The sequence below is a fragment of the Aquarana catesbeiana genome, linkage group LG05 (assembly GCF_042186555.1).
Source record: "Aquarana catesbeiana isolate 2022-GZ linkage group LG05, ASM4218655v1, whole genome shotgun sequence".
NCBI lineage: Eukaryota > Metazoa > Chordata > Amphibia > Anura > Ranidae > Aquarana > Aquarana catesbeiana.
Genome location: NC_133328.1, coordinates 82,476,493 through 82,501,534, shown reverse-complemented (window position 1 = coordinate 82,501,534; position 25,042 = coordinate 82,476,493). Strand labels below are relative to the sequence as shown.

Sequence of the window (25,042 nt, the reverse complement as noted above, 5' to 3'; positions counted from 1 at the left end):
AGCAGGTGAAGGCATTGTTTGTTTTGGGGGGATCTCTGTGAGACATAATAAATACCGGTACACACTGGCCTAAAATCAGCCGGTTCAGCAGGAACCAGTTTACTTTCGGTCGGTGTGTACAGCTGTCTGTCCAACAAAAGCGGCTGGGTTGAAGGAAAAAACATCTGCACTTTCCTTAGACTGCATGCACCATATATATATAAATACAAATATCTGGCACCAAGTTCTTTTTAACCACTTGCCGCCCGCCCACCGTCAAATGACGGCGGGCCGGTGCGACTCGTTCTGGATGGACGTCATATGATGGCGCCCAGAACGGCCGCTCTCACACGCCGGTCATGGCCGCGCCGTGTTGCTAGGACACGGCGCAACCCCGATCTCTGTAAAGAGCCGCAGCTCTTTAACCATGTAATCGGCTGTGTCCACATGTAAACACAGAGATGCCGGTAATCGGCTATGCCTCGCCTCACAGAGCAGAGAGCCAATCAGCGGCATCTCCTCACAGAGTACATCTAGGCATGTAATCAGGGCACTGATTATCCGTGCCCTGATTAAAATAAAGCGCCCACAGTGCCAGCAGTGTGCCCACCAGTGCCAGCAAACAGTGCCCACAAGTGTAAGCAATCAGTACCCATTAGTGAATGCCACATATCAATGCCACCTATCAGTGCCCATAAGTGCGGCATATTCGTGCTTCCTCATCAGTGCCCATCAGTGCAGCCTATCAGCGCCACCTCATCAGCACCCATCAGTGAAGGAGAAAAATTACTTATTTACAAAATTTACTGACAGAAACTAAGAAAAACTTTTATTTTTTTCAAAATTTTCAGTCTTATTTTTTCCTAAAAAAAAAAACCCAGAAGTGATTAAATACCACCAAAAGAAAGCTCTCTTTTTTTGAAGAAAATGATAAAAATTTCACACATGTACAATATATACAATACAGTGTAGCATGACCGCACATTTGTCATTCAAAGTGTGACAGCGCTGAAAGCTGAAAAATGGCCTGGGCAGGAAGGGGGTGTAAGTGCCCAGTATTGAAGTAGTTAGCTTGTATAATGTACATAGGCATAGCACACCATTCCTTTGTGTTCTCGCCTTTTGGTTTTATTATTACTCCTCCAGGTCTGGATGATGTCACTGAGGTAGGTATTCTCTGAGTTGTTCATAATGATAACCTGAATTACGAGTCTGCAGTTGTGCATTGTCTTCATCACTGCCTCTCCTTCTTCACTCTTTATAACTGCAGATCAGCATCATAAGCGTTTCTCTTCCCTCCCTAGCTGGCTCATCCCTTGCAGTCCCCAAGCCTGCTTGTTGTTGCCACCCACCCCTAACCTTGCCTCTTTAGAAACACAGCTGCCAGTAAATTGCAGCCAGTCAATTGTAAAAATGTCCCCATATTGGCTGTACTGCTGTCATGTGATGTGGTTTTACGATGCAAAGCGGGCAGCTATGCATAGGGATGCTGGAAGACGTGATTGCTCCACTAAACATCCTGTCCCTCCCTTCTTAGTCCTAGAGGAATCTAGAATAAGTCTTGCTCTGGTTTCCTATGAGACTAGGAAGAGATGAGAAAGCAAAAAGGTGTGAAAAGAAAAAAAAAAAGTGTAGTGTGTTCACCAACTGAATTAATGCAACAGTGTACTGAGGCTGAGAAGATGTGTCTCAAATGTGACGACTCCTCTGTGTCTGACAGTCGGTGAGCTGTGCCGTCATTATTTTGGATGAATGAACTTCATGTAAGTAAGAGCATCAATCCCTGAAAGATGCAAACCTCCAACTTTTTTTACCCTGGCAATTTCTATCTGATAGGACCATGGAGCTTTGACACTAAGACCCCATTTACACCTGAGTTTTTTGTAAAAGATTTGAAATATTCAGCGTTAAAACCCCATTGTTATAAGTAGCATCTGCTCACACTTGAGCGCTCAGGTGACACTTGCTCAAAAAAGTGCAGTAGCTTGTTTTCAAGCAGATTTGGGTGTTTTTGACCCCAGAGAATTCAATGGGAGCGCCTGAGAAAATCTGTGTTAAGCACAACTTTCAGACGCTTCCATAATAAAGTCTATTGGACCAAAAAGGTATGATCCTGCTCCAAAGCAGCTCCAATATAGCATATTTCTACTAAAGTGCGCAAAAAAATTAACACCTGTAATCAGATGAATATGTTACACTCAAGTGTAGCATCACTCAGACTAAAGTGTATTTCTGCTTTTGCAGTCAAATTTGAGAAATCCCCACTATGTTTGTTTCTTTTTACACAGCATAACTAAAAATATCTCTTACCTTTTTAGCTAGCTGTGTGGAGCAGGCTATACATAGGGCACTATAGGCCACTTCTATCGCTCTGAACAATTGCCAATGTGCAAGTAGGGGACAAAAGTGACAGGCAATTTTTTAAGTGTATTAGCATACAGTGAGCCAGCCAGGCCTGGAAATCTTTAACCCTTTGTTAGGGCAGACAGTCCTGCTAATCTAGTTTTGAAATCAGCTAGCACAGTACAGACAAGGGTCAATTATGGCAAACACAAGTCCCCAGGGAGCACGAGGTAGGATTTTTCGGTCCTGGAGTTTCATGAGAAGAGCAAAAAAGGTCAGCTGCAAATTTTACATATTTTTTTAAATGTATGCTATTGAGTCTGATTAACGCTTGTTTTCTCGTGTATTGAGGCCCATCCAAAGTCTTTTATCATTAGTTTGTTCTGCCACCAACAGGAAGATTTGACATATTGAAACAAAAATACTGCTGGCCAGCCCAGGATAATCCCTCCTACTATCTTCATGCCTCATTTTTTCTTCTTTTGCTAGTGTCCTAGGAGGATAGACATCCTTTCGTTAGCTCTGCTGCGGGAACAACTTAACCCAATTTTGCTAGCGCATTTACCTAGATACCACCCCCTCTTCAACTCTGTATACATTTTCTTCATTCAGAGACCCGCCCAAAGTGCGGACTGTTCATTTACAGTAGTAAATGAGCAGTGCTAATTTTGTACTAAAGTAGTCTCTCTCCATGGTAAATCAGGTAGTGTCTAGCCTTTACACAGCGACCACCATACTGGCAGAGGACAAAGCCAATAAGAGGTGTGGAAGCCCTCTCTGGTTGCCCTGCTGTTCACTCTATCTTTGGTGTAACTTTGCCTCACCACTGCTGAGGTAGGTTTCTTATAGAAAACACACAGCAAATGTCTGTAGCTTTACATTTCAGCTGTAATGGTCTGCTAGAAGTTTCTTGTTTCAACTCTTGCGTGGGTCTTCTGTCAATACATGTGTAGGGCACTATGGTCAAAGTGCTGGACTGCACAACCTGCATGTAAGAAGCATTTGATCTGTGTAGCCTGCGAGGGAAAACTTCAATTTGGACCAGCTCTTGATGTCAATTCAAGGATGCTACCGGTGGTCAGAGCACCCATCTTCCTCAGTGGAAGAAGCCTTAGACACAGACTGGGAAGGTTCATCCCCCATTGGTGAGACTGGGAAGGTTCATCCCCCATTGGCGGTGAAGAAAAATCCTTTTCTTTGCACCACTTCCGCAACATCCATACCCAGAACCCCCAAGCATGGCTCACTGTCCCACTGCAAGGTCTGAAGCTCAAAGTCAGCCAAGCCTTCTGACACTACTCTCTTGTGGCATCATTATTGTGGGATACTTAGATAATGTCCTGTTAAGGGAACAGTCAGCTCAGGCTCTGTTGGAAAGTGTGGGCTTAAATGGGCAAACACTGTAGTGGTCCTGATGGATCCTGAACCATCGGACATCAAAATTTGAACCAAATTATTTAAAATTTCCACCTGTAGTCCTAGATACAGCTCAGAGTGTTTATCCCTCAGAAGAAGCTTTAAACTCTCCGATTCCAGGTTTGAGAATCCTAGGTGATTGGGCTCCTTTTGAGGCAGACCTTGCAACAACATTATGATGTCTCGGGACATGTCTGTCCAGTCCGTGGACAAACCAATGCTATTGGCACCTAGGGCCAGATTGTCCCTGGCTTGGTTGATCAGCAATCTGTCTCTAAAATCGGGGAAGTCCTTCCTTCCCATCTTTGGGCAATTTGTCAGTCTCTGTAGTGTTTGATCATCCTGCTGGAGGGTCATCTGGTCCAGATTTAGTCAGGCAACACCATAGCAGTAGCATATAGCAGCCATCACAGTGGTACTAGAATTCTCACCGTGATGAGAGGTAGAGTGAATTTTGTACTGGGCAGAACGTCACATTTCAGCCTTGTCTGCCATTTAAAACCCATGCATTTACAGTTGGCATTCAGACTTCCTCAGATGACAATGTCTGGACCCAGGAGGGTGGTCCCTAAACCCAAAGGAGTTGTTCAGGATCTGTGTCACCGGGGAGGAATACCTGATGTGGGCCTCCAGGTTCAACCACAAACTGGACAGGTTTGTCTCTAGGTACAGATTCTCTAGCAGAAGCAGTGAGTGCTCTGGTGTATAGCCTTTCCTTCCCTGAAACTTCTTTCTTGTCTGCTTCACAGGGTTTAAAAGGAGGGCGTTCAGGTGATCCTCATTGCTCTGGAGTGGCCCAGGCAGATGTGGTACTCCAACTTGGTAAGACTCCTAGCAGACGCTCCGTGGGCTCTACCAGCTAGTCTGGACCAGTTTGCCATTCTGCTTCATTTGCTGGAGTTAACCGCATGGCTGTTTAAAGCTAAGTTCTGAGAGAACTGGCAACTATAAATCAGTAATTCCCATAATGCTAAAATCTAGGAAATTTACTTCTCACAAGGTCTTTCATGAAAGGTATACTTTACTTGGTTTGAGTCAGTCTCAGGGTTTCCACCCTAGCAGATTCCATGTGGGATGAATTCTCTCCTTCCAACAGCTTGGTGTGGACCAACAATAGGCTCTAAGCACTGCGGTAAGTCTGTTTTTCTGCTCTTGCTATCTTTTTTTAAAAACATTAAATTGTTGCCTCGTTCCTTGTTTAAAACCTGTCTGAACTGGCAACTGTTTCCTGCCATGGGCCTTTTTTGTTTGTTTTTTTTGGATACAGAGACAAGGTGGTGTTGAGGCCCAGGACTTCCCTCTTATGGTAGTTTTTGCCTTTCCAGCTCCAGTTTACCTTAAGGAAATTTGACTCAGTTGTCTAGATTTGGTTCAGTCTTTGAGAGTTTCTCTCTTTGACACTGCATCTTTCAAGAAGACTGATTCACTTTTTATAATTACAGACAAACGCCATAAGGGTTCATTGGCTTCTCATTCCACCCAATCCCAGTGTCTCAGACAGACTATCATCAAAGCTTATCGAGGATCAGGTTCCACCCTCTCCTGTCAAGGCACACACTACCAAATCTGTGAGTGCTATTTGGGCTTTTTGGCACCAGACTACTGTTTCTTAGTTTTGCAAAGCTGCCATCTGGTCTTCTGTGCACACATCCCCTAAGTTCTACCAGTTGGACGTTGAGGCCTCATGTGATGCCAGCTTTGGGTGTAAGGTCCTTCAAGAAGTCTCAACTCTTGAAGTTTGTTCTCTTGTTTGTTACCTTTGTTGCCCATCCCTTAGTTGGACTGCTTTTGGGCATGCCGAAGGTTAAAGGTTTCTTTGTCCCTCATTGAACATGAAAGAAAATAGGAGTTTTGTACTCACCATAAAGTCCTTTGCTCAAGGTTCAATGGATACAGGTTGAACCCCTCTGTGTTTATGATTATGCATTCAGTACTGCTTGCTGCAAAAGAGGCATTCTGGTAGTAGGAGGGGTTGTCCTGGACTGACCTATGGTACTCCCAACTTTGCAGCATTTTTAATCCTTCTGTTACCATTTTGTGCCATATTTGTTCATCAGGTATATAAGTAGGTCGGAATTTAATGCAGTGTGTATGTATGTTTTTATGATTTGGTTGCGAAAAAGAGCTCACCCTGGTAACACTTTCAATGCTATATTGTGTCTGGCCCTAGCTGTCATGGGATCATCACTGCATTCCTTATCTGTTGGCTTGCCACCATGGTCAACCTAATTCTCACCATGCATTTACAAAAGAGCTTATCCAAAGCCGGCCATACACTTTGTTTATTTTTGTTGAGCCAGCAGGCTGAAGAAAATAAAACCGATTCACTTATCCACACAGATGAAGTGGATGGAAGATTCCCTCTTACCCTGGGATATTGTCCTCTGGCAACAGCTACCCTCCGCTGTCAGAATACACCGATCAGTGATTTGAAGGGGAAAAAAAAGCTGATTTTTCCCATCAACACAAATTAAGCAAATGGAGGAATTCCCCCTGCTGGGATGTTGTCCTCTAAGAGTGTATTGCCAGCTGTAGTGCCAGTTGTATGCTTTTCTGGATTGCATTAGCAGTTTGCTGATTTTTTATTACCTGGAGTTGCTGTTTAAAAGCATTAATCTTGAATATATTCATTTTGTTAAGGTCATCGCTTAGTTTATTAAATTATTTTTTAATGTGAAACTCTGCTGTTTCAAACCAGGGAGTATTGGAGGATCGAGGTCCAAACTTCTGTGTAAAAGTTTGATGCTATTTAAATATGTTGTATAGGCAGCAAGAGAGATTCTTTGTTAATTTTCCAGCTGAATTTTGATCAGCATTTTTTCAGAAAAAAAACCCTGAATTCATAGTCTGGTGATGAGATGAGAGAGAAAGAGAGAGGTGGCGGGCTTGGGAACAGTAGCGCCCATTGGCTTAGTAGGCAGCAGGAGGCAGACCAGCTGGAGCTGGACAGTTCACTCTTCAACTTCTCTCTCGTTGTCCTGCTGACTGATCGGCAGCCGTTCCTATACAGTTTGAGGCTGTTCAATCTGTCCTGCTGCAGTGCTGCTTTTACAGTGATAGGGAGGGGAGAACTGCAGGGGCCCAGGGGTGCTGTGCATTAAACGGCTAGCTGCAACCTCTTCACTACACCTCCAACCTCCCCACAGCTGCCTCTGTCCATACAGTGAGGGAAAAAAGTATTTGATCCCCTGCTGATTTTGTACTTTTGCCCACTGACAAAGAAATGATCAGTCTATAATTTTAATGATAGGTTTATTTTAACAGTGAGAGACAGAAAAACAACCAAAAAATGCAGAAAAAACGCATTTCAAAAAAGTTACAAATTTATTTAATTATTCATTTTAATGAGTGAAATAAGTATTTGACCTCTTCTCAAAACATGACTTAGTACTTGCTGGCAAAACCCTTGTTGGCAATCACGGAGGTCAGACATTTCTTGTAGTTGGCCACCAGGTTTGCACACATCTCAGGAGGGATTTTGTCCCACTCTTCTTTGCAGATCTTCTCCAAGTCATTGAAGCGTTTAACCCAAAAAAAAAAAAAAAAAAAAAAAACACAGATTCTACTCCTTTAAAGCATGTTACACAGCACAGTGCTTGTCCTGTGTAATTTGGCACCCTGTAATACCTGGCTGATCCTGCCTGGCTGTACCCTTCCCTCTGCAAACAGACCACGATAATCATGGCTGCTGAGCCCCTGACACGGTTTGTTTGCGTGCCTCCGTCATCCGCAGCCTGCTCTCTTGTGTCTGTGTCCTCTGTCCTCCACCCCCCTCTGCCTATAACCTGTTTTCAGTGCTGGCCCATCCCCCTCATGCTGCAGGAATAACATATATTTTGGTATACTATCCGTTCTGTATCTTAATACAGTGCCCCCCTGTCTCTGTGTGTTTTATTAAAAAAAATACCTCCTTCACCGTATCTCACGGCAGCTCCCGATGATCACGTGACAGGCCGTGTCTCCTCTCCTCCTCGCGTCCCGCTGACTTCAGCGGGGAAATCTCAGCCCCACCTGCTGCTTCTACAAGACAGCAGGGGGGAGACACAGCCGGTTACATGAACACCGGGAGCCGCTGTGAGATACGGTGAAGGAGGTATTTTTTTTAATAAAACATGGGGGGGGGGGGGGGGGGCACTGTATTAAGCTACAGAACATATTATGTAAATTTGTTACAGTGGGTTTACACCCACTTTAAGGTCTTGAGGCTGACGTTTTGTAACTCGAACCTTCAGCTCCCTCCACATATTTTCTATGGGATTAAGGTCCGGAGACTGGTTAGGCCACTCCAGGGCCTTAATGTGCTTCTTGAGCCACTCCTTTGTTGCCTTGGCCGTGTGTTTTGGGTCATTGTCATGTGGGAATACCCATCCAGGACCCATTTTCAATGCCCTGGCTGAGGGAAGGAGTTTCTCACCCAAGATTTGACGGTGCATGGCCCCGTCCATCATCCCTTTGATGCAGTGGAGTTGTCCTGTCCCCTTAGCAGAAAAACACCCCCAAAGCATAATGTTTCCACCTTCATGTTTGACGATGGGGATGGTGTTCTTGGGGTCATAAGCAGCATTCCTCCTCCTCCAAACACAGCAAGTTGAGTTGATGCCAAAGAGCTTGATTTTGGTCTCATCTGACCACAACACTTTCACTCAGTTCTCCTCTGAATCATTCAGATGTTCATTAGCAAACTTCAGACAGGCCTATACATGTGCTTTCTTGAGCAGGGGGACCTTGTGGGCACTGCAGGATTTCAATTGTTTTCTTGGTGACTATGGTCCCAGCTGCCTTGAGATCACGGACAAAATTCTCACGTGTAGTGCTGGGGTGATTCCTCACCATCCTCATGATTATTCAAACTCCACAAGGTAAGATCTTGCATGGAGCCCCAGACCAATAGAGATTGACAGTTATTTTGTGTTTCTTTCATTTGCGAATAATCGTACCAACTGTTTTCACCCTCTCACCAAGCTGATTGGCGATGGTCTTGAAACCTATTATTGCAGCTCTGTGTAGGTCTACAATCTTGTCCCTGACATCCTTGCACAGCGCTTTGGTCTTGGCCATGGTGGAGAGATTGGAATCTCATTAAATGATTGCTTCTGTGGACAGGTGTCTTTTATACGGGTAACAAGCTGAGATTAGGAGCACTCTCTTTAAGAGAGTGCTCCTAATCTCAGCTTGTTACCTGTATAGAAGACACCTGGGAGCCAGAGATCTTGCTGATTGATAGGGGATCAAATACTTATTTCACTCATACCACTTCAAAACCGGGCCATAGTAAAAAAACGTCCTCACTTTGGGGGGGGGGGGGGGGGGGGATATCTGAATGATGCCTGTAGCTACAGGCATCATTCAAATATCATTCTTTTCAGCCGGCGATTCTGTGCATGATAAGAATGACCATAGCAGCAGTTCCGCCGCTTGATCGTTCTTATAGGCGATGGGAGGGGACGCCCCCCTCCCGCCGCCATCCGGTACTTCTCCGGGCTCTTCCGTGCCATCCGGAGCCTGGAGAAAGAATCGGCCGGCGCCGGATGACGACGATAGAGATTTCCGGTGACCAGATGGTCACCAGTCATCTCTATGACCGTCGGAGGCCCAGGCGCGACGTTATGACGTCACGCCCGGGATCCTGGATGTCAACAAAGCCGTGATCGCGGCTGTCAGCATGAAGATTGGTGAATTTTTTTTCACGATCTCATGCTTTCCAGGCTGGAAGAGAGATGTGGGGTCTAACGGACCCCGCATCTCTCCATAAAGAGGACCTGTCAAATAGATTCCTATTACAAGGGATGTTTACATTCCTTGTAATAGGAATAAAAGAAAAAAAAATAAAAATGTAAAAAAAAAGTGTAAAAATAAAAAATAATACATTTTTTTTTTTAAAACGCCCCTGTCCCCGGTATCTTGCGCTCAGAAGCGAACGCACACGCAAGTCCCGCCCACATATGTAAACTCCGTTCAAACTACACATGTGAGGTATCGCCGCGTGCGTTAGAGCGTGTGCAACAATTCTAGTACTAGACCTCCACTGTAACTCTAAACTGGTAACCTGTAAACATTTTCAAAGCGTCAGCTATGGAAATTTTTAAGTACCGAAGTTTGGCGCCATTCCATGAGTGTGCGCAATTTTAAAGCATGACATGTTAGGTATCTATTTACTCGGCATAACGTCATCCTTCACACTATACAAAAAAATTGGGCTAACTTTACTGTTTTGTTATTTTTTAATTCATTAAACAGTTTTTTTTTCCAACCTATCCTCTCCACCTATCAGAAGGGTAGCACAGAACCGAGGAAAAGTTTCAGAGCTCTCAGCTCTGTGCTACATGTCTGATGGGCGGGGACCAGGGATGGACTGGCCATCAGGACTACCGGGAGTTTCCCGGTGGGCCGATGGCTCAGTGGGCCGGTTTCAGCGGTCGCTTATTGCATCGGAGGTCCGCGGCGATCTACCCATCAATTGCCAACAGCTGGCGCCTGACGGGTAGATTGAGATTTAGCCATCATGCAGAGTAGCGCAGGAAGCGTCTGTGATAGTTTCTCTCTCATGTCACGCTGCTCCCCGGCGGCCCCTCCTCTCTTCTCGTCCATCCCCATTTGCTTGTGACATCATCTGGGATGGACAAGAAGAGAGGAAGGGCCAACGGGGAGCAGCGTGACATGAGAGAGAATTTATCACAGACGCTTCCTACGCTACTCTGCATGCTGGCTAGTAAACAATGTGCCCTGATGTGCTCCATAATGTGCCATGTGCCCTGATGTGCCCCATAATGTGCCATGTGCCCGATCATGTTCCCTGATGTGCCCCGTGCCCTGATGTGCTATCGTGTCCTGATGTGCTATGTGCCCCGTGCCCTGATGTGCTGTGTGCCCAGATGTGCCCCATGCCCTAATGTGCTATTACCCTGATGTACTGTGACCTGTGCCCTGATGTCCTGTACCCTGATGTGCTGTGTCCTGATGTGCTATACCCTGATGTGCTGTGTCCTGTACACTGATGTACTGTGCCCTGACGTGCCCTGATGTGTTGTTCCCATGATGTGCTGGGCTCTACCCTGATGTGCTGGGCTCTGTACCCTGATGTGCTGGGCTCTGTACCCTGATGTGCTGGGCTGTGCCCTGTACCCTGATGTGTCCTGGTGTGCCCTGTACCCTGATGTGTCCTGATGTGCTGGGCTCTGTACCCTGATGTGCCTTGTGCCCTGATGTGCTGGGTGCTGTGCCCTGATGTGCTGGGCTCTGTTCCGTACCCTGATGTGCACTGTACCCTGATGTGTTTTGCCTTGGGCCGGTCTGGATGAAGTCCAGGGCCACATTTTTGTTCCAGTCCAGCCCTGGCGGGGACTGAAGTTGCCTCCCAAAGCACCACAGGAATTCAGGCAATTGCGGCCCCAGGGCCCGGGTACCCACCTCTGCCAGGCAGTCTAATTTAGTGGGAGGCAAGAAATAACGGGGGGGGGGGGGGGGGTTATTTCCCCCCTGTAGCGACGCAACTGGTGTACACATGGTTTGTGGACAGCAGCCAGTGAAGACATCCAGATTTTGGATCTTAAAATTTATTGTAAAGGTGTGCATAGTTTTATATACATTACTTTCTTGCTTGTTTAGGTTCTTCTCTTTCTCAGACTAGGACAGTGTTTCACAGCCAGGAATATTTCCATTACTTTGGTACACCCAGATTGATTTGTGTTATATTTCCATATTATTATTAGGGCTCTGTACTATTATTTAGTACATTAATTAGAAACCATTGTCATTTATGTCTGTAGGAATGACATTCTGATTTGTATTCTCTACCTCAGTGTTTCTCAACTCCAGTCCTCAAGGCGCCCCAACAGGTCATGTTTTCAGGCTCTCCGTTATTTTGCACAGGTGATTTGATCAGTTTCACTGCCTTAGTAATTACCACAGCCGTTTCATCTGAGGGAAATCCTGAAAACATGCTGCTCTACCTTACTGATCTCTTCAAAATAGATTGCATGCCTCTCTTGGTGTATACTGGTTATTTTTGCTGAGTTGTAGCTCTTTATTACATAAGTGATTTTTTTTTCTTTTTTTTTTAAAGAATGAATTAAAATGAATTTGTATATGTCATAGTATAGTGTGTGCTTGCTGCCTCACCACAGGATATAATCATTTGGATCCTTTATAGCTATGAAAAGCCAGAGACTATGATTCACTGTTATACCAAGCTGATACAGAACGAACAATCTTTCTATTAAAAAAAAAAAAAAATGTTCAGACATTGGCTTGCTTATAATGAAATGCTGAGCACACTCTGCAGAGACAAACGGTTTTCCCTTATTAGCTCTCCCTTCTTGCTAGATATGATGACTTTATTCCTGTAAAGCTAATGGATGATGATGTGATTTATGCAAACGTACAGCAATCTTCAGAAGTGACTGATAACCTGGAGTACACCTGGAGTCCTCACACAACCTCCTCACAGCTTGTTCTAGTTTCCTCCAGACATAAAGGGATAGATTGTCTGGGCAACCAGACAAGTCCATGAATTGTTTCCTCTGGCTCCTCTAATTGAGGCCCAGACGAGTTATAAACAGTATGTGAATGAGATCTGTGCAATTTACAGATTATCTTGTCTCTGCATATATTTTTTATGTTTGAGATCTGTGCAGTGTTAGCACGATGGCACTATAGCTCGTCCCCTTTATCTTTCCAGCAGAAAGCAGCAACTCAGGAACCGCGGGCCAAGAAAGGACGACGCACTCAAAACGTAGAAGCCAAGAAGGAAGTAAGCACTTGTTATTTCTTTTCAGTGCTGTCATTAATTTACACCACTATCCTGTCAGATGAATCATCTTTGTTTAATTTTTTAAACCTCATTCACATCGCCTTGGTTTTATTTCTTTCATTCTAGTAAGCCTCTGCAGTGTTCTGGTATGTTCTGCAAAGCTTATAGACATTAGTGACCTCGTGCTCAACTCCCCTTCTCATAGCCTTTGCTGCTCTGTTCCCACAATACACGTGTGCAGTGAATAGGAGGAGGAGTGCAAGCACTGAACACAGAGGGCTATATGTAATAAGAAGCGTTTGTTCATCCGCTGGAAAAAAAAAAAAGATGTTTATACGAACTGTAAATGTTTTATGTGGTTTGTTATTTTATTATGCACATTAAGTAGAACCAAGTTACCTGCCAAGATGTTGATATATTTAAATTGCTCGGTGAAATCCTTTCCTTGTAATTTTTTTTTTTTTCTCCAATTTCATTCATATTTTGGAAAATTAAAGTTAAAGGGAATCTGGCTGCCCTTAACCACTATGCCATAAATAGCCCAAAATGTGACTTGACCTGATAGCAGGTGATTAAAATACACAGAAAGCTGAATAAGTTTAATTAGCGAAATCCCAAATCCTGCTAACAGCTATGGACCCGTTTGGGTTTTTAGTTTGGCAGATTTAAGCAAATGTAGCTTAAATACACCCGTTAGTAAATGTTGTTATAGCATAAAGATTTAAAAAAAAATGAATTGAAAAGTTACAATGAAACTGATCAAAAGCAAATATAGTTTTCCTATAAATTGTAGCAATCCAGTTTAATTTTTAGAATGTTACAGATGTACACACCACTCCCATGTCTACTAGTAGGTATGAACCTGTACGGATAAAAATGTGTGTTTTTATTTTTTTTTTTTTTCCTTTAGATCTTATTTCTGAAATAAAATGCATTTAACTGGTAAATTATCAAAAATGTCCCTAAGTGCATCCTTTTTTTTTTTTTTTTTGTAGGAGTCAGAACCAGAGCCTGAGACAGAAGCTGTGAGCTCAAGCCAGGAAATCCCCTCCATGCCACCACCGGCTGAGAAGGTGTCTGTCTATACACAGACCAAGAAGCAAAGTGCCTCGTCCCCAAGAATGTCACACCGTAGCACACAAACCAATAACGATGGTGGGTGTCAGAACATGTGTCACGACAAGTACAGCAAGATCTTTAATGAGTTCAAGGAGAGGATGAGCACAGACAACAAGAGGGATACTGAAAAAGCCGTGCAAGAAGCCCTAGAAGAGGTCAGAGTATTTCCATGTTCCTCACAATCCTCTCAGAAAATGGTTAAAATTATGGGGTGGAACTGCAGAAACATTGCAGAGATCCATTATTTCTTGTAGCTGTTGTATGAGGAGTGCTGAAATGCCTACTGAATGCTAAAACAGTAGCTTTATGCTAAAAACATAAAAATATCTTTTGTACCTCAAAAGTAGCTTCCTGTACTGCTAATTATACAAAAACACTAATCATGACAGTCATTTTTAAAGTGGAACTTCACTTTCTACAGGAGTCTGCTGATTGTCCACCAACCCCTCCTTTCACCACCCACAACCTCCTGGGATATGTCACACGTACCAGGAGGCTGCGGAGCCCAATAAAGTGCAGCTTGCGCATGCACAGTCGGAAGCCAGCTGTGAAGCTGCAGTGAGTCACAGCTGGCTTCCCACAGTCAACATGGTGGTGTCAGGGACCCAAAGACGAGCGAAGAACTGGCTCAGGTGAAAACAGTGCTGGATACCTGGGCTGGTAAGTGTCTTTTTATTAAAAGTCAGCAGCTACAGCTAACACTTCAGTCGAACGCTGACACAGGGAATGAAATGCGGCCGGGCGCTGCTGAACCAGCTAAATTTCGATCCATCTCTGGCCAGCTTGAGGTGCGTTCCTTTTATATTTCCCATGCATTGAGAAATATTTGTTTAGGGACTATGATATAGGTGGTGCCTTCCCTACTGTGAATTGGTATAATGTAGTTGAGGCAATGGGCACATGTACATTACTGTATTTTATGGGGATTACAAACACTGGACAGTGCCCAATTTTCATATTACTTGCTATCTGTATTTACTGATTGATTTTCCCAGTCCCTTATTTTAAAACAGTATATGAATTTTTATTTGTAGCACTATAACCTACTTTTGTTAGTGTTTGAAGTTGTAATAAATTCTGTTCATTCCTCAAGCACAGGGTTCCATTGCAGGTTTATCTATATACAGAGTTTACCATCATGGATGTTTTTATATTATAGGCATGAACTTTTTATTGATTTTTGTTTGATAAGCAAATGTGTGTTACTTTAAGGGCTCATTCAGACAGGCGTTTACACCCATCCTCCTTGCACCTGTGCTCAGGCAACCTATGCAAGCAAATGCAGACGTAGTGAGTGCACAGACTCAGCCACCTGTCAAAATTTGGAATGCATGTAGGAGTGGGTGCATGGACACAAACACACACGGACTGTGTTCAAATCCGTGCACCCAATCCTGCATGCATGTCAAATTTTGACATGGAGCTGTGTCTGTGCGTCCGCATCTCCTTATATGATGCCTGTGTGCAGCTTTAAGACAGACGCAGAAAACGACAACCCCGAATGCAGGACAGGTGTCAGCACCCATAAGCAGTCCTAGTATGTTACTAATTCTTTTTTTTTTTTTCCAATTTTGTTTGTTTAAAATTTGTCAAAGATACAGTGGTTATGGAGTCATAAGCACAAAAGTCACAGAGGTTAGAAAAATCCCAGACAAAATGTAGATGAGTCATAGAATAAAGATAAGGAAAGCCAGCCATAGACAGTGCAAATATCGGCTGGTTCAGCAGAACTGGCTAAGATTTGAACAATGTATGGGCAGGCTGAATGTACCCAAGTTGATTGGTTGATCAACTTGGGTACAACCAGCCTGCTGAATTTTACATGTGATTATCGCATTCAGAGTGGATTCCCCTGTCAACACGGTCTGTGGTTGCAGGAAAGAAATTTGCTCTGTCTATGGCCTGCCTTAGTGGAGTTGAGGGGGGGGGGGGGGGGGGGAAGGGTGAGGGCACTGGCTAAAGAGCGTTCCTTATGACTGCATGCAACCTGCAGGCTATATAGGTACATCAGAAATCTAGTAGTAGATGATCAAAGCTATTTGGCAGGACCATGATCCCTGTATTTTATGGAATTTAGGTGTAGTGTTCTGCAGTTTTTCCATTTATTTTTTTTTTTATGTATGGCACAGTGTACCCTATTTTTGACCTCTGAAAAGAACAAAGTCAGAAAGCCACTCTAATTTTTTTTATTGCTGTGAAAACGTAGATCATGAGAACAACTCAATGCTTGGGCAGGCATACCATGTGGTAAATTTCAGAGTACTTGCTTGATTTATGTTGCAATTTTTTTTTTTTTTTTGCTGTGCTGAGGCCTGTTAGCCCACAGTTTCCCTCACCAATCTCAGGGCCCAGGATCCATTCCTACAGCGACAAGCGTAGATGAATTTTCAATCCACAAGTATGTTCAGTACTTTTTCTGTTGGCTGATATTCAAATTTTTTTTCCATTATAGCTACGAGCAGAGATGGAGGAGGAGAAGAGACAAGCTGTTAATAAAGCTGTAGCCAATATTCAAGCAGAAATGGACAGGAAGTGCAAGCAGGTAAAAGATAAATGCAAAGAGGAATTCCTGGAAGAAATCAAGAAAATGGCAGCCCAACATAAACCGCTGATTTCACAGACCAAGAAGAAGCAGTGGGTAAGAAACCTAACCCCTGGCATAATGGTCCTCAGTAGTCAGTTTTGTCCCAGTTAACTAGTCAAATTCTCCTATTAATTTTCCCAATTCTGTATTGGGAAGAGAAGAGGTAGAATCTGGTTGCAGTGGGCAACATAGACAATTATTTGTACAGACATATGCAGCAGTGATCGATCCTTCAAATGGTGTATACCTAGGAAAAGGAGGGGGATGCATATTAAGGTAGCATTGGTGAGGGAAAATGATTCTTCATGAAAATTGGGTTGACTTTGTCCACTTGTTTTGCCTGTATGGCTGTTGGGCTGGTGGGAAAACACTATTGCTCCTTCAGCTGTTTGGTGACATGGTGTTTTATATATTGAAAAGTAATAGGTGAAAGATGAGATTGCACACTTCTGCTAAAATCATCTTTTTAAATTCAGCTATGGTACAAACCGTTTCTGTGATCAACAATGATTATTATAAGTGTAAAACACCTGGGTAGTGGGAACGGTCTAGTAAAACTACTGGGAGGATATTTGAAGTAAGCGAACCGTAATGCTCCTGTGTTTACCTACTTGTTTGATATGCATGTTGGAACCTCCAGGAACATATATTTTCCAGTAAACGGTCCAAGTCAATTACAAACTGTATTAATTAAGGTACGTTCACTTTGGTGTGCTCCACTTTATTTAGCAGGAGATCAGTGGGCAGATGCTCTGCAGAATCTGAGCAGAAGAGGACAGATGCCACTTTTGTGACGTCATTGCCCGTTTTAGTTCTTGTCCACTTTTTAACTGCAGACTGTGGTGGGCCTGTGTTAGATCTATGGGCTGCCGTATGTGAAATGACTTTACATGTAAAAGTGTGTTTACATAAGGTTACCTCTCATCTGTCATACTTAGGCCTGGAAAAATGGAAAAGGACACATTTCTTTTTCCATATCAGGACAGATTCAGAGGTAGGTAAATGCAGACACAAGGCCATTTTCATCAACCTGCCATTAGACCTACATGGAGACTCTGAGACTCCTCATTAAAAATTGACAGGCAGACCGGACCAGAAAGCCTATGTGAATGGGGCCTTAGGAGACTGTGGATGCTATGCCAAAAAAAGGCAAGCAGAGGGCAAAGGATTAGTCCCCAGTATTACCTATAAACTCCCTACTGATCTTTTTCACATTAATGACTTGCCATGCCTTGTTGCACACTTGGTCTCTTTGTGGAGGCAACTATCTTGGTAGAAGTGCTAAGAAAAAGGTAGATCTTTTCAGGGTACAGCTTAGGCACAATTAACATTTCTGAATGCTCACTTTAATAGACTTATGCCCCGTACACACGGTCGGACTTTGTTCGGACATTCTGACAACAAAATCCTAGGATTTTTTCCGACAGATGTTGGCTCAGACTTGTCTTGCATACACACGGTCACACAAAGTTGTTGGAAAATCCGATCGTTCTAAACGCGGTGACGTAAAACACGTACGTCGGGACTATGAACGGGGCAGTGGCCAATAGCATTCATCTCTTTATTTATTCTGAGCATGCGTGGCACTTTATCCGTCGGATTTGTGTACACACGATCGGAATTTCCGACAACGGATTTTGTTGTCGGAAAATTTTATATCCTGCTCTCAAACTTTGTGTGTCGGAAAATCCGATTGAAAATGTGTGATGGAGCCTACACACGGTCGGAATTTCCGACAACAAGGTCCTATAACACATTTTCCGTCGGAAAATCCGACCGTGTGTACGGGGCATAAGGTGTAGATATCATGCATTGAGCCTTCCATAGGCCCTTCCTCACTGTGCGATGTTGCCGGCAGCAAGTGAACACCATCTGCCATTTTCTTTCTAGTACAGGTAAGGAAACGAACCAGGGATCTGTTCCCCTTACTCTCTAGTTTTTATGCCTGTGATTTATTAGTGATGTTTTACACCAGTTTTTCTTTGGTATACATTCTGTATAGTAGATACACTATAGTGTAACATTTATTTTTTATGAAAATAAAATTTATATCAATCTGATCTGTTACAGATGTCTAATAAACACGGTAGCACTTGTCTTATTTTGTTTGTGTGTGTTTTGTTTCTTTTTCTGATAGTGCTACAACTGTGAAGAGGAAGCCATGTATCACTGCTGCTGGAACACCTCTTACTGCTCCATTAAATGCCAGCAGGAACATTGGCACGCTGAACACAAGAGGACCTGCCGCAGGAAAAGATGAATCCTCCCTCTGCATCGTCTCTCTGATATTTTTCCTCAAACTCTGCATTTTATCATTTCCAAGACACAGTACTTGCTTACTACCTGCATACCATATACGAACCAGCTCCTAGTATGCTCAGTGCTGGACATTATGCTGACTGCACAGCTCCAGTACTGAAGTGCAGAGATACTAGGTCACGACATGTTTTGCACATTCAGTCTTGTGCTTGACCTTTCCTTCCAACCTGTTTGCTGCCAGATGATCCTGTATTGCTGTGCTGATCTGTGCAAGGAGCTCTTCTGGGAGCATTCATGGTTGGGCCTTTTTCCTTCCTCTAAGACTAAGGTTACGCTGATTTGAGAATCTGTTCCATGTTCCTTTTGAAACTATTGCTGAGACACACAGTAGTTTTGCTAGACAATTTTTTGCATCTTCAGGTTGAAGGCATTTTAAGTTTTTTTTTAAAGTTAGAAATATTTTAAAATCTTTGTTCTAGTGGTATATCTGCCAGCAGCAGGTTTTAATCTTCCCTGATATAGGCAGAGAGGAAGGCACATTCCTGTGCCTCGAGAAGTGATTTTGGCACCATTTTGTTTTCTTGTGCCTAATGGAGCAGCTGTGGACCAGAATTCCCTCTGGAGTGAAATACATTGAGGTCAAAGGAAGTGAGAGTCATTGGTCATAGATCTGTGAATGTGAGAAATAATATGAGGAGGAAATGTACTACCTTTAGCAGGGCCTCACTTCTCTAAACCTGCCGTTCATTTCCTTTTAAAAGGCATTATCGTTTTTAATTATTCTGTATCTGGGGGTTAACGTTTTAGGGAACAGGGTTCACAAGGCAAGCGTAGTTCTTGCACACTTTATTTGTAAAATATATCCCATGTTTGTTCATTACCTTATTTTCAATATATAACTTTTATAAAGAAATGGAAATATATTATCCTTTTTTAAATACAGGTAATCCTATCTTAGAACATAGAAATGACGTTACAATTTGCACAGTTCATAGAGATCTATGGAGGCACACTTGGTAGACAATTTAAAGCCAGGAATTACCTTGGATGTTTCTTTGCAGGGTTATTTTTTTGAGATCCCAGCTGTGTCGTGATCTATCCTCTTTAGTGTATATAATTCAGCTGTTCACACTACTTTTAGGCATTCAGTTCTAATTTTGGATATTTGTCAGGGTACGCTTACATCGAACTAGCCTGTTTGAAATCACAACCCGTAAATTCTGTGGCCTCATAATTCCAAACGCAGAAAGCATGTGTATTTCTTGTACACTCGACTTATTTAAGTACACAATTTATATTATTACAAGTTAAGAATTTAACACAATGCAGATTTTCAGTATCCATGTACCACTGCCAGGTTAGCTAGAACAATCATCATACGCAGGATAACTTAACACCTTCGGAATTATATATGCCATAGTCGTCGTGGAGGATGGTATTTTGTGAGTTGACCAGTGTTTACCCAAGCCAGTCATTTCACTTGGTTGCCTGTGGTGACATTGAGTTAGTGCATTCACAAATGGGTGGATTCTTTGTAGAAATGGAACAGGGAAAAACTAACAAGACAGTGACATAGTAGTGGGGGTTGATTTACAAAACTGGAGAGTGCAAAATCTGGTTCAGCTCTGCATAGAACCAATCAGCTTCCAGGTTTTATTGTCAAAGCTTAATTGAACAAGCTGAAGTTAGAAGCTGATTGGCTACCATGCACAGGTGCACCAGATTTTGCACTCTCCAGTTTTAGTAAGTCTACCCCAAATAGCTCAGCTAAAAAGCTTAGTTCAACCTTTGACAGCTGTGCAGGTCTTTGAGAATGCTGAAAGCCTGCTGGGCATCATATCCAGCCCATTACAAAAGAGTGCAAAAATCTGGCCTGTTTATAATCTTTCTATAAATCTATGGCAATAGAAAATGTGCTACCTCCTGAGAATTCTGCTTACAGACAGCTGCCAACATCACAGTTTTGCCACGCTAAAAGCCGTTACAAGTCCGTTCCACACAGCAAGTCTGAAGAACATTGAGGTTCACACTGCTGTTACTATTGTGATGCATCTATGTGAAAACATTTGTTCTTTAGACGTGCTGCACAGACCTTTTAAAGATTTCCTTGTATGTAGCTGTTGGCAGAAACCTGTGCAGAGCAACAGTGCACTTCTTTTAACAGCCCAAAAAGCGGTGGTATGTGGAAATCTCTAGTGACCAGTTATAATTCATATTCAGCATCTTCAATTTGGCAGACTATAGATTATGCAATCAGGTTGCAGAAAAGAAAATTGTTTGATTCCCCCATTAACACTGTCAGTGTTTATGGGGGAATCCTTCCCCCATAAACAGCTAGCAGCAATAATAGGATGCTAAAAATCCAACGTGCTGGTTGTACCCAAGCTGATCGACATTGGTACAATATCAGCCTGCGCATACGTTGATCGAATCTCAGTCAGTCCCTGCTGAACTGGATGAGATTTGATCCATCTGTGGCCAGCTAAACTAAAGATGATTTTAATTGGTTGTTATGGGCTCCTGTATTTTGTTCTCTGTTACTGAAAAAGTCAGCAAGTATATGAATACAATTTTTTCTCTTGGTTTTCAGCCCAGTAAATAAATGTAGCATTTCCTGTGCCCCTACATCTGCAGTTTGACCAAACTCTTGCATTCACTGCCCTTTGTGGTGACAGATGCCTCCTCGCCACATTTAGAAGGGAGGTTTAATTTTGTGTAACCTGTCTGTATTTTGCAGTATCAAAACAAGCATTACTCATAGGACTAGATCAATAGTTTTAAAAATTTTATTAATTTTACTCTTTCAGATTTTTAAGCTTTTATTTCAGACTAACTATCATTATCCACTTTTATGCTCATTTGTATCCGTAGTCCACATAGCTTTTACTTGAGAAGTCTTTTATATGGGAATGGGAGTTTTAATGTCCAGAAATTTGGATTTTATACAACAATCTAACTTACTAGCTATGAGGAGGGACCTAAACTGAGGAAATTTGTAAATATTTATATAGGTGTTTTGATATTTATTATAGGATTTAGACAATGGCAGTGGGCTACTGTTTTCAGTAACGGAAACCTGTTTGTAACGGATTTCAAGAGATGATGTGGAGGAAAAAACTAGTCACCACTATGCCCCTTGTATGGTTCCTTCTGCCTGGGTGGGTGTAGGGTTTCTCCATAGGTTCACCGCAGAGCAGGTTATGGCACTGCGAATTGTACCACACACATGAGAAAAGAGGGTTTGCAAAGATGGATGTGCTGCCACCATACTGATCTCATACCCTGCCCCTTCACATAGACAAATTGAATACATTTTTTAACAAAAGGGTTTTTGTGAAAAATGGGACATGAGTAGTCCTGAAGGCCATTTAAGCAGACTAGAGAACTGCTTGTATTGTCCCCAGTCACTGATCAGATTCAGGCTTTGTTACAAACTGGCAGTTGGATCTTGGGCTTAGCAAACACAAGATGGTTTTGATTAAGTAATATAAAGAATGAAACTCATTGTCACCATCTAGTAGAACCACACACACTATTTAAGAAGCTGAATACACCTCTATAATGTTCCTTTTTATCAATGTTCTGTCATCCCAGCCCCTTTTAACACTGTTTGAAAGTTGCCAGCTCGGAGTAGGGTAATGCTTGCTTTGCAGGCTTGGTACAGTCCAAGGAACAGTATTTCCTGGCAGACACCAGGCTAATGCAATGCTGTGGGTTGATCAAGGAACTTGTTTTTAGGCTATTCTCTGGGCACTAACAGCAAGTGCCATCGGCCTCTGCAAAGTGATGTGGCTATGAGGGCATATGGCTGTTGGGAACAGCTATACAAAGGCAGCTGGGCTATGCAGCGCTTCAAGGGGGTACGTTGGAGACTGGTCACTCAGTGAATGGTCCATGTGATGGGGAGCAGACATTGTTGTACTTGAAGGTCGACATTATAACTGTCGAAGTAAATGTTCATATGGGGCGTTAAGGATATTACTGAGTACCTATACTATGGCTATGATTTTTATTTTGTTTTTCCCAGAATTCATCTTTAAGGCAGTCCCATCCTGTAATTGCAGTGTATGTGAATAAACCCATCTCTGTGTCATCTTGTTTAGTCAAAATCTCAATTTCCCTCTGCTAGGTGTTCGGTTTTTGGGGTCTACAGGGAAATCTCCAGTAACTAATGGATAAGGCCTCATAGTCACAGGCATTTTTAATAATGCCATGAAAATGCTAGTCCCTGCAATGTAATCGCTAGTCTAGGGACCTCAGATTTAAATCTTTTAGCAACTTTCTTGAGATGTTTTAGGTGCCTTTCATTCTTTGTTTGAAAGTGTTAAATACATGCCTTTAAAAGAAATCTGACAAAAGAGAAACCTGTAGATTGCCATTGCAATTCTCTCCCTCTAAAACTACTGTTTGGCTGGCTGTCCTGCTTGACCCTCTGTAGTGCTTTAAATCTCTGTTCTGAAACAAGTATGCAAGCTTGGTGAATTTTCCGATCCGCATACTTTTTCCAGGTCAGTGGGGGACACTTTTCAATTCTGTCGCACAGCAAGGAAAGCTTTCACCAGTGGGATAGAGACATTGCCAGTAAAGCATCTCATTGGTTGCTATGGATAACAGCCTGCTCCTGTCTGTCAGTTTTCATATACATCTGGTTGGCATGAAACCAGCAAAAACTGGTTGTGTTTTGTGTCCATGCTAAATCTTTTCCCTATTGCATTACTGCAAAAGAACCACTCCACTGTTATAGTGACCTGCAGTACAATCCTGGCAACACAAGTACTTATTTCCAAGCAACATTATCGATTCAAACCTGTGAAAGAAGATATAGTGTGACAAAACATGTAATATAGAAATCATTCCAGAAAACAATACAATATTGCAATGATCTGCATGACAATAAAGACTTGTGTTCTTTTGGCTTATTTTTCCTTCCTGTGTCTTTTGACATGGTTGCACATTGCAGAGTTAAATCGGTGTGAAAACTGAAGTTAACAGTTAAGATTGTGGCCTGGTTTTTGTATATGTTGTAAGTTAAAATGGTTAAAAAAATAACAAAAAAGAAACAGTTTTGAAAGCATTTGTAAAAAACTGAGTTCACTTCTATTTCTTAAACTAAGATGTTCTGCTTGGCCACTCTGCACATTGTAATTACCCATTGTGGCTGGTCTAGTTCTATGGTGCATTCTGCCATTTTGTAAGCTGCTCTTACTAGCATCATGTGTTAACATTTGTTAATAAATGTATTTAAAAATTAATTGGCGGTGTCATGTAATGGTCCTTTTTCTAACTGATGTTCTCATTTGTAGCACACTTTAGCTTTTGACACTCAGGGCTGTGGATTTGGTCTGGAACTTTGATATCATAGTCTATATCAGCAGCAGATGAAGACCAGTTCTACCCAAAACTGGTTTCTATGGGTACCACACCTTGCAAAATCCTCCTTGCCCAACTTTATTTAAAATGCCAATATACACCATACTGCCATAATTTTATGGCTACTAACAGGTTAGGTGAGTGACATTGATTATCCCTGTTGCAATGGGATCTGAAAGTCAGTGGGATATATTAGGCAGCAAGTAAACAAGTTGTCCCTGAGGTTGATGTGTTGGAAGCAGAAAAAAATGGGCATCACCATTGTTGTGTATGGGGCTGCACAGCTGTAGACTAGTCAGGGTGGTGCCCATGCTTACCAGTGTCCACAGCCAAAAGTGCTTACAATGGGTACGTGAGCATCAGAACTGAACCACGGAGCAATAGAAGCAGGTGCCCTGGTCTGATGAATCACGTTTTCTTTTACATTATATAGGTGACTGAGTGTACAGGTGCATCTCAAAAAATGTGTATATTGTCAAAAGGTTAATTTATTTCAGTAATTCAGTTCAAAAAGTGAAACTTGTGTATTATAAAGATTAATTACACACAGAGTGATATATTTCAAGCATTTCTTTCTTTTAATTTTGATGATTATGGCTTACAGCTAGTGAAAACCCAAGATTCAGGATCTCAGAAAATTAAAACATTGTTAAAAAGTTCAATATTGTAGGCTCATGGTGTCGCACTCTAATCAGCTAATTAACTCAAAACACCTGTAAAGCCTTATGTACACTGCTGCTGGTAAACGGACGTTTAGGAGCAGTTGGGCGTTTTTTCAGCTGCCCTTGAGCTCTCCTGTTCTCTTAACATTACATGTACACAGGGTCGTTTATAGTCATTTCTAGGCAGTTGAATTTAGAAGCATTTTTTTGGAAAGCAAAAAAAATGTGTTCAAGATGTATTTTCAGAGGCATTTGAAACGCAAAATGCCTGTAACAGCTTGAAAAGGTGTGTAAACACGGTAACTCGCATTTAGCCGCGTTTCTTTTACAAACGCTACATGTAAACGTGGCAAAACTGACATTTCTAAACGTCGGTTACTATCTGTCAAGTTAAATCATTCAGGAGATGTTGTAAAACGTCCCGTGTACATTAAGCCTAAAGGTTTCCAGAGTCTTTAAATGGGCTTTCAGTCTGGTTCAGTAGGTTACACAATCATGGGGAAGACTGCAGACTTGACAGTTGTCCAGAAGACAAGAAGTCACAAAAGGTCATTGCTAAAG

General features: G+C 42.5%; 1 protein-coding gene across 7 annotated transcripts in view; it reads left to right on the top strand.

Moving 5' to 3' along the window:
- ZMYND11 (zinc finger MYND-type containing 11) overlaps positions 1-23,701 on the top strand; it is a 147,908-nt gene extending 124,207 nt beyond the window's left edge. For 6 of the 7 annotated variants that reach the window (XM_073629918.1, XM_073629916.1, XM_073629919.1 and 3 more), the window contains 4 exons: positions 12,416-12,487; positions 13,483-13,761; positions 16,059-16,244; positions 18,328-23,701. In XM_073629918.1, coding sequence (XP_073486019.1) covers positions 12,416-12,487; positions 13,483-13,761; positions 16,059-16,244; positions 18,328-18,450 — 660 coding nt within the window. In that variant the 3' untranslated portion in view covers positions 18,451-23,701. The remainder of the gene's footprint in view (positions 1-12,415; positions 12,488-13,482; positions 13,762-16,058; positions 16,245-18,327) is intronic. The other variant, XM_073629917.1, reaches the window with a different exon arrangement.
- The last annotated feature ends 1,341 nt before the right edge of the window (positions 23,702-25,042 follow it).